The sequence below is a fragment of the Homarus americanus genome, unplaced genomic scaffold (genome assembly GCF_018991925.1).
Source record: "Homarus americanus isolate GMGI-L3 unplaced genomic scaffold, GMGI_Hamer_2.0 scaffold32583, whole genome shotgun sequence".
In the NCBI taxonomy this organism is placed as follows: Eukaryota; Metazoa; Arthropoda; class Malacostraca; order Decapoda; family Nephropidae; genus Homarus; species Homarus americanus.
Genome location: NW_024713129.1, coordinates 3127592 through 3137604, shown reverse-complemented (window position 1 = coordinate 3137604; position 10013 = coordinate 3127592). Strand labels below are relative to the sequence as shown.

Here is a 10013-nt window from a genome sequence, read left to right as displayed (position 1 = left end):
TGCAGAGGAAGAAGAGAGACAAAATGTAGAAGATGAACCTGCACCCCCCAAAAAGTTTTCAGTGAAACAAATGGCAGAGGCATTTGCTACAATTAATATAGGAATGCAAATATTTGATGGCATGGATCAAAATTATGAGCGTTATGCCAAAGTTGACAGAATGATCCAAGATACACTTGCTTGCTACAGAGAAATTTATCATGAAAAGAAAAAACAAACTGTTCAGTCTAAATTGGACATCTATTTTAAGAAGTACCCCAGTGCTGTCTCCTCATGCCCAACCAGTGCTGCCTCTTGACTCCTTCAAGATGATCCAATACCTTCAACCAGCAAGTTTCCACAGTCCATAAACCTGTCTGAAGAAAGCGACATTGATGAACCACCCAGCCCTGTCTCCTCCTCTGCTTCTTCTAGTTAACGTAGTCTCCATGTATAATTAGAAAATTATGGGGGCCCTGTGTGCATTCAGCTGATTACATTAAAGGTAAGTGCTCAGTCACACTGTATCCATTCCTCATTAATTATTACTTTCACTGTACTGTATCCATTCCTCATTATTTAATACTTTTACTGTACTGTATTTCGTTGTAGATTTTTTATTTATTTATTTTATTTTATTTTTTTCAATTTTTTTTTATCTATGTCGAACTTACGACCAATCGGACTTACGACCTGGATTTGGGTCCCTAACCCCGTCGTAAGTCGGGGACCACCTGTATATAGCGATAAATTTATTTACAGTAGACTCACAACGTTCGTGGGGTTATGTTCCTTGGACCTCACATAAAGCCAAAAACCGTATAAAGTCAGAAACACTCCTAAAAACCCCCTAAATCGCCCCAGAAATACAAGTTGAAAACTGTACAGTACCTACAGTAAATGTACTTTAAAAGACTACAAATTTTATCTCTTGTGAAAAATATATGATGTCTATATTCAAATTATTTGCTGTCTTGTAAGGATTCCAGCAATGCAATTTATATTCTGCTAATTTTAGTCTATGACATTTTATAAGATAAAATCTTTAAGCCTAAAACCACTTTCAATCTAGCAGGAAGTGGAGGTGATGTATTATGACAGCTGGCGCCAGACCCTTGCCGAGGTTACCTAATGGTATTTATTTATCTGTCATATAGGGGGAGTTTATGTTTTTCTCTTATAAAATGTCAATGAATTGACTTAAGAGAATATAATTAACATTACTGGAATTCTTGTAAGATAGTGATTAATTTGAATATAAACAAGCTATAGTTTGCAATAGACAAAAATTTTAATAATAATTTAGTACATTTTCGTTCAAAGGACTAAAATTTTTATCTCTTGTGCAAAATATATGATGTCTATATTTAAATTATTCGTTGTCTTGCAAGGATTCCAGCAATGCAATTTATATTCTGCTAACTTTAGACTGTGCCATTTTATGTCAAGTTTAGACAATTTTGTTGGCCTCCAGAACCTAACCCTATTTTCCCCATTGATTATATGTAATTATATGTTGCAATTTACTATATAACTAACATCCTTGGCCCCTATCTCGCGATATATCCTGACCCGACTGTATCAGGCAATCTTTGCTGAGATAATCCAGGAGAAGGACTACAAGCCGAAGCGGGTTTTCAATGCTGACAAAACTGGCTTGTGGTGGAAGAAGATGCCAGCCACGACATTCATTTCTAGGGAGGAAAGGAGTGCACCAGGCTTCAAGGTGGCCAAAGATCGTGCGTGTCTCCTGCTATGTGGCAAAGCTGCGGGACACATGATCAAGCTCCTGCTGCTGTACCATGCCAAGCGTCCGCGTGTCCCAAGAACAAAGACATGCACCTCCTCCCAGTCTTCTACCACCACAACAAGAAAGCCTGGATGACCGTAGCTTTGTGCACTGACTGGTTTCAAAATTGTTTTGTGAGGGAGGTCAAGGATTACCTGCAGGATAAAGGCCTGGAGTTTAAGGTTCTTCTCATGATTGACAACTGCCCTGGCCACCACAAGGCCCTCAAGGTTGCCAACAAAAATGTCGAGGTGATGTTTCTACCCAAGAACACAACATCATTGCTCCAACCACTTGACCAGGGAGTCATCGCTGTCTTCAAGGCCAAGTACAGTATTTTCTTGATTTAACGAACTAATTCAAGCCACCCCTTTCCGCTAAATCGAATTTCCTTTATTTTCACTCAATTAAGCGAACTTATTCACTAAATTGAGCGTGATCCCATTAAATTCCGCTGCTTGGCGCGTGGGGTTTGTTTTCATCTGCTCAGTCTGTGTCTTACCGCCACCGCGTCTGTTGTTCACTGCTACCCCTCGATCTACCTCTCTGTCAACTAACTACTGTGCTCAGCCCCTAAAGGTCTGACGTCATCCCAGAGCGCCTGGCGTAGTAAGGGTCTGATGTCATCATCTAGCGCTTCATTTTATTAATTTTCCTGCTTGAGTACCGTGACTATTATTGTGGCAATAGCTCATCCCCGCTCCCCCATACTTCTCCTTGACCACATCTTAAGCAAATAATCAGTACAACAGTTGTCACCATGGAGGAAGGTCATGCGTCTACCTCTTGGGATTACCCACTTAGAACTCCAGCTCCCAAGCCCTGCCACTCCAAGCTACAGAGTGGTGAATGTACTGTATATAGTGTAATAATAAGCAACCATGTGAAGGTGTTGTGAAGTTGTAAGAGTATGGAGTGAGTTGGTAGTTCATCACCATTCACTCCCAGATGTATAATAACTGCTTGAGGGGTGGTGAGGTAAGGTGTCTCGCTGACATCTCCGACTGGCTAATAACTGTAGGTGGTGAGTACAGTAATAATTATGTTATTTCCTATTGACTAACATGTGTCTTAACATTTCATAAGACTAGAACATTAATTTTATGATTTTAATTTTTTAGCCTACTATTCAGTTTCTGAAGGGAGACTTCCCAAAATTTGTCAGACCTTTAAGGGTTAGATATCATGCCGAAAGTCTCTCAGAAGTCTCAGAAAGGAAGTGGTGTGGGGAGAATGTCAAAAGAGTGTAGCTATCAATTGGAAAAACTTTGGAAATTATAGAAAAAATTGAAAACAAACACTGAACCTCCTAGTTTAACCCTTAGGCCCTGGGTGACATTCCAGAACATCAGACTAGCGCGCCCTGAGTGATGTTCCAGAACGTCCGCCCATTTTCCCACTTTTTTTTTTTATTAATTATTTTTGGAAAAGTTTATTTTTTTTTATAGATTTAACCCCGCAGGGGGGGGGGATTGCCAGAAGCACCCTAACCTGGGGCTTAAGGGTTAAGGTAAGCCATGAATAATGTTTCTATGCACATATGTGTCTGAGGTGTGAGCGTATTAATGGAATTAATCTTGATTTAGTGAACTAGTTCTCTAAATCAAGCGAAAAATAACGGAAACAATTCCTTCCGCTAAATTGAGAGTTCGTTATATCGGATTCCATTAAATCGAGAGTTCGTATACTGTATATGACCTGCACCTTCAGCAGCATATGGCAGGCCTTGTACGACGACACACAGGCTGGTGCTGAGTCAGTGCGGGAAATGTGGAAGAAGTTCTCCTTTGCAGACTGCATTTCCTTCATCAAGCAGTGCCATGGTGACCTGACAGTTCTCTGTGTTAACTCCTGCTGGAGGGCCTTGTGGCCAGAAGTGGTGGACAACTTTGTTGGCTTCCCCACAGTAGACCAGGATGTGCAGCACATCTTCCAGCTTGCTTGTCAAGTGGGAGGTGAGGGTTAGACGACCTTCAGGAGGAAGGGGTGCAAGAGGAGCTCCTGGGCCATGTTGGGGAAGAGCTGACTGAGGGAGAGCTGGTCGAGCTTGTCGAGGAGCACCGTCATGAGGATGAGGACGAAGAAGAAAAAGAAGGTAAAGTAGAGGAGGTGCCCACCTTAACCGTCACTAGCCTCAACAGGTGCTTGCTGGCTAGTAAGGCACTCATAGACATGTTTTTTTACATCAATCCCTCTATCGAGAAATCAGTCAACTTCAAGAGAGATGGAGAAGTTCTTACTTCCTTACAAGGAAATAATGAAGGAACTCAAGTTCCAGGATGCCCAGCCTTCAATCACTATGTTCTTCCTTCCTGCCTTCGTCCACTCCAAGTCCTACACCTTTTACACCTGCAAGAGAGCCTCGGCCTCCTGTTCGTGCACCTCCTCCCCCTGACTCTGATTCCAACATGGACGACCCTTGTCCTGCCGTCCCCAGGTGTGACCTCCCTCCACTCTCCTCTGCCTCCTCTTCCAGGGCAAATGAGGAGCTCTTGTAACTCTCCTGCCTTCATCATCATCATCATCATTCATCATATTCATTATTTTCATCATGATATTCATCAGTGGCAGGGGAGAGAGGAATGGGCTCTACACAAACAGTCAGCATGGAATGGTGAGTGTTAATCCATTTTTTTATAACAAAGTTATCAATTGTTGTTTGTGGGAATATTAACCCTTAAGCCCCGGGTTAGGGTGCTGCTGGCAGGACCACCCCTGTGGGGATAAATCAAGAAAAAATCAACTTTTCCAAAAATAATAATAAAAAAAAAGTTGCGGGAAAAGGCGGACATTCTGGAACATCACCCGGGGCGCGCTGGTCGGACGTTCTGGAACGTCACCTGGGGCCTAAGGGCTAATTCATTCGCTCTAGTAATGATACAATGTTAATAATTATGTTATCATAGGAAAATGCATGGTTTATAAATTTTTTTTATCACTATTCCCATCACCATTTTCAAATTGGACTATAAGATACAGTGGGGTATGCTATAACGAACGTAATTGGTTCCAGAACCTCGTTCGTTATAGCATTCGTTCGTTATAGGATTAATCCGTTCCAGGCCCCCAAATACAACCACCTAACACTGAAAAAATTCTGTGGAAAATGTAAAAAATACGGTACTTTATCTTACCTTAGTGTTATTCAGCATGCAGGTACCCCTAAACACTGGCACATCACTATCACTTCCACTGGGAGTCTTGGCTTTAAGGTCCTCAAACAATTGTCTGGCCTTCTCACAAATTATAGCTTCACTAATGTTACCACCTGCCATTTCTTTCTCCTTTATCCACACTAAGAGTAAATTTTCCATCTCTTCAATCACATTACACTTTGCTTTGCTAAGTCTAAAGATTCCCTTAGCCACTTGCACAGTTTTTAACTCCTCTTTATTCTTCAAAATCGTACATATAGTCGATTTAGCCATCCCATATTCATCACTAAGTTTCGCAATGCTTCTTCCATTCTCACGTTTCTTTATAATTTCTTTCTTAGTTTCAAGGGTTATTAGCTTTCTCACTCGCTTTGGATGACTCATTGTTACAATTGTATACTTGTATAACAAAATAGTTATACAAATAACGCGAATTTCCACATCAAAAGACGAAATTTCAACAATAACAGTGGTGCACTGGCTACACAATGAGACAAAGATGGCGCCTGACGCTCTTGTTGTGGGTCGCGGTACAACAATATTCATGCGCCAGGCGAAATAGTCCGGTATTCATCCGCGTTCGTTGTAGGAGTTGCGTTCGTTATAGCATTCTCAATTTTATAGGTAAAACCGTTCGTTATAGGAATATTCGTAGTAGGATCCGTTCGTTATAGCATACCCCACTGTATGTATTTCTCTCATACGTATGCCTGGCAACGGGAACGGGTAAGGGGAGTGAGTGACTGCTAGTTGAGTGTCTTATGCAATTGTAACTCCACTCTCTCTGTCTATTTCACTGGATTTACTGATATTATTAGTGTTTACTGAGAAAATAGTGCTTAATATTGATTGATCATGGCATTGTAGCTAGGTTAGACTCATTATTGCAACCACCAGGCTACTGGGCCATGCTGTGAGGTGTTATGGTTATTATTTAACTCATATTTTTGGGTATATATAAGTAACTTTCTTCATTTATTTTTACTTAGTTACAGACACACACCATCCTACATACATATTGTGAAAAAAAAGTTAAAGAAATAATTGTCATAAGAGCAAACACATAAAGGGAATAAACATTTCTTTACACACGCATTAGCTGGCTGAGTGAGGGAGGGGAGGTGGCGAGGCATGTGGAGATAAGCGTTGCTTGGGAATCAGTGAACGTAGGGTCTGCTGGTGTCATTGTTATTGTAAGGGGTTTGTATTCCAGTCCAATGATTGTTGGAACTGTGCTGTTCAGTGTTGGGTTTCTTCTCTGTATCTGAAGCAGGTGTTGCTCATGGGTAGTTTGAACCGAGTCATAGTGCGGGGTGTAACCATATGGCTGCTCACTTGGCTCCCTTCCTCTGACCCAGTTGGTCATCTGCTTCCTCTTTTTATTCATGGTCACTTTAATCGCACACGGCGTGACTGGGTTGATAGGAGAATTATTCAAAGCCGTCCAGTATCACACGACAGTTTTTATTCGGTCATACCTGGAAATACACGTCCCACAACATTACAGTAATTAATCTCGTAAATTAGCTTAATCCTACATACAACAACAATTACCAAAATCTCACGAGTGAACGGCCTGAGATTGAGCCATGTGTGTGGGTACAGACTGCAGACAATCGTTAGTGAGTTATCACTGCACTGGTCACTGTAAATTTCACCGTCACCAGCTGTCACACTAAAGCACTGATGTTTGATATTGGTTAAAAGTTGTCTCCGGTACACAGAACTAGACTTCCTTCCTGCTACACAGTAACCCACACACTGCCCACACATGATCCTGAGTATGGTTCAAAACACACATCTGCTCGCTAATGTACTGGCCGCTGACACGACACCCATCCTTCTTTCCTCTCTCTTCCCCTTTCTTTCTATCTCTCTCTTTCTCCCTCTCTAATTACCACATCACATGTTTCATGGGATGCGGTAAGACTCCCCCTGTTGGTCGGTGATGACCAATATCTTTCCTTCAAATATATATGTATACACCCACCTATCGTTTTACGAGGGGTTACATTCTTGAAAACCACCGCTTAATTAAAAAATGCGTAAATTAAACATAATTTTCCCATAAGAATACATGTAAATGGTACAGGTTAGGGGAACCATCATATACTGCACAGGGTACAAACAGTGCTCTCACTTAAACCATTCATGCAGCCAACCCCCGACACACACACTCCTCTCTGAAGGCGGATGATCACATTTAATTTCACGTCCATTGTGATTGTTTTTCGTGCCTTTTTAGCTTCAGGCGCCCCAGAGAAGGCAGATAGACATTTTCCAGACATGCTCAATGGGGAAAACAGTTTCACACTAAAAAGGTACGTGATAAATACACAATGTTAATGAGAGCACAGAGTAAAAGTAGTGCTGGTTTGAACTGAGAAAGTGATACGCGGGAAACTTGCTGGACGTCGTCACAGTTGTTGTACAAAATACTTCATTATCATCATTATCTTCATCATTAGTAGTAATAATCTTTATTATTACATTATTATAATAATTATTATTATTAATAATAATAATATTGAAATCATTGATGTTGATATGACTCTGACATTATAGTAATAACTTACAAGCACCTCACCAGGCATTACACGTGACTCCACTGCCAGGCGACCATGCGAATACGCGCGGCAAATTTAAACTGTCTTGAGCGCATTATGTAAAATACAGTGGTCCCTTGGTTAACGAATTACCTTCCATTAGAATCTTCATTTCGGTTAACGAACAAAAATTTGGTTAACAAAATTTTTACGAAAATGTTTTGACATGCTTTGGCTTGCTCACCAGCTGGAAGATTAGTCCGCCAATACAGAAATCGGTTCTGGGGCTTACATTCGTTAAAATTGGAGTAAATATCAAGATGGTTGTACTATTCAATAATTTTGCAAGTTTTATATTAAAATTATTAGTCATTTTAACACTTAAATAAATTAACATAATTGCAGTACAGGGAACTAGTTTTTGGTGTGCTCATCAGCCACTTCACTCAACCACCAAGGCCTCAGTTTGTGTCTCTGTTCAGTGGAGGAAACATCTTGCTTGTGGGTCTCTTGAACACAGAGTATTTTTACGTTTTTACAGTACAATTATTGGTCATTCTAAAATTTATTTAACATATTGACTATACGTATATTGTGCAGTGCAGTGTTGATTTAAAGAAAATAATCTTGAATTACACCTAGTGAACTTAAAATTTTATGGGTGATTTCTCTTCCGCCCCCACTTCCTTCTCTTCTCCCTTCTCCTCCACCCCCACTTTTAATTCCCATCATCATCATCAACCAGGAACCTTCTACATACAGTGAGTTCTGCTATAACGCGTGTTTTGACAACGCGAATTGGCTCTAATGCGATTTATGAATAGAGGAATGATATTTGTAAAACGCGAACGCTTGTTTCCTGTAACGCGATTTTTGCTTACTATTTCTCCAATTTTGTGGTATTAACTGTGAATATGGTAAAGAAGAATATCTCCAAGAAGCGTTCTGGTGATCGCATTCCCGGTGATGATCGTAAAAGAAACTATTGAAGAGAAGCTCGATGTTATCAACCTCAAAATCACCCTTCTCCCCTATCAAGTTATATTCATATTTTTTCAAGGTAAAATGCTACATTTACTGTATGATTTCATTATTAGATATGAATGTAACATTTATTTAGACTGTTCTATCCTTTGTGTTAGGCTAACTACAAATTTTTTTTCGATTTTGAGTAATCTGCACCTAACCCTATTTTCTCCATAAGCCCTGTTATTTCTATTGCGCGAATTTCTATATCACGATGTTTTACAAGAACACAACTATCGCGTTATAGCAGAACTGACTGTACACACCTCAAAGTAAGTGTACTTTACTGCATTTTTTGTTTTTTTAGTTTGTATGTAATTTTAAGTGAGCTGCAACCAATTACCCAAAATCCCATTGAAACAAATGGTTTCGGTTAATGAAATTTTCGGTTAACAAACGACCTTCTGGAACGAATTGTATACATTATCCGAGGGACCACTTTATAGGTGCCCGTAAATTAGCTTTTGGTATTAATTGAACAATCGCGTTATTCCCAAAACGCTTAAATCAAACGTGCGTAAAACGCGAGTTACTTGTGTGTGTATATATATATAGTACAGTATATATACAGGCATCCCCCGTGTTACGGAAGGGGGTTGCAATTGTTGAGGCAACTTAGGTATGTCTGATTACAGTTGGAATATTCAAGATCCATTGTGAGTGATGTTTAAAGCTTCAACTGTCTTTATGGTTGGTAAAACTTGTCAAGTCTGTTAGTCTGAATGGCATGTGTGAGGCCTTGTGTTTAAAATTTACCTCAATTTCCGTAAGGGCGGATTTACGGGCCGTAACGTGAAATTATTGGTCATAATTTACAAATTCCGTAAGAGCGAAATTCCGTAAACCGGGCTTCCGTAACGTGGGGGATGCCTGTATGTGTGTGTGTGTGTTTGTGTAATAATAATAATAATAATTAGCGGTTTATTGAAAGAGCATGGCAGCCGGAAAGGCTGTAAATATACAATTACATAATTGGGGAATGGGTCTCTTGATTTACAAATAATATACAGTTAACATAAGTGATACAAATATGATATAATTGTTGGGACTGGGCTGTTCTTGTAGCAATCAATTCGTCCTCGTATGGGCTGGATGCGGTTGGGCAGGTGTGCGTCCACGTGGCCAGGACAGTAGCTTGATATTAACTCCACTGGAAACGAATGTAAACATAGATCCGATTACTGTATAAGTGGACTAGCCGATCAGCTGATTGGCTGATGCGCACAACAAAGCGTGTTTCTCCTAAGACTTTCGTTAATTGAACCATTCGTTAATCGAGGGACCACTGTATATACTGTACTGTATATACAGTGGTCCCTCGGTCATCGAACGGTCCAATTAACGAAATTTTGGTTAACGAATTAGTTCCCATAAGGATTTTCAGTTTGATAAATGAACAAAACTTCGATTAACAAAAGCCTTACGACAAACACGTTTTGTTGTGCTGATCAGTTGATCGGCTAGTCCACCAATACAGTAATCTGATCAATGTTTACATTCGTTTCCAGTGGAGTAAAT

The 10013-nt window shown here is 40.2% G+C and overlaps 1 protein-coding gene across 1 annotated transcript in view; it reads left to right on the top strand.

Annotated features, from left to right (window-relative positions):
• Positions 1-1734: 1734 nt before the first annotated feature.
• LOC121865944 (tigger transposable element-derived protein 1-like) overlaps positions 1735-10013 on the top strand; it is a 10697-nt gene continuing 2418 nt past the window's right edge. Inside the window, exons 1-3 of the mRNA XM_042365514.1 lie at positions 1735-2096; positions 3479-3723; positions 7169-7244. Of these exons, the coding sequence (XP_042221448.1) occupies positions 1735-2096; positions 3479-3723; positions 7169-7244 (683 nt within the window). The remainder of the gene's footprint in view (positions 2097-3478; positions 3724-7168; positions 7245-10013) is intronic.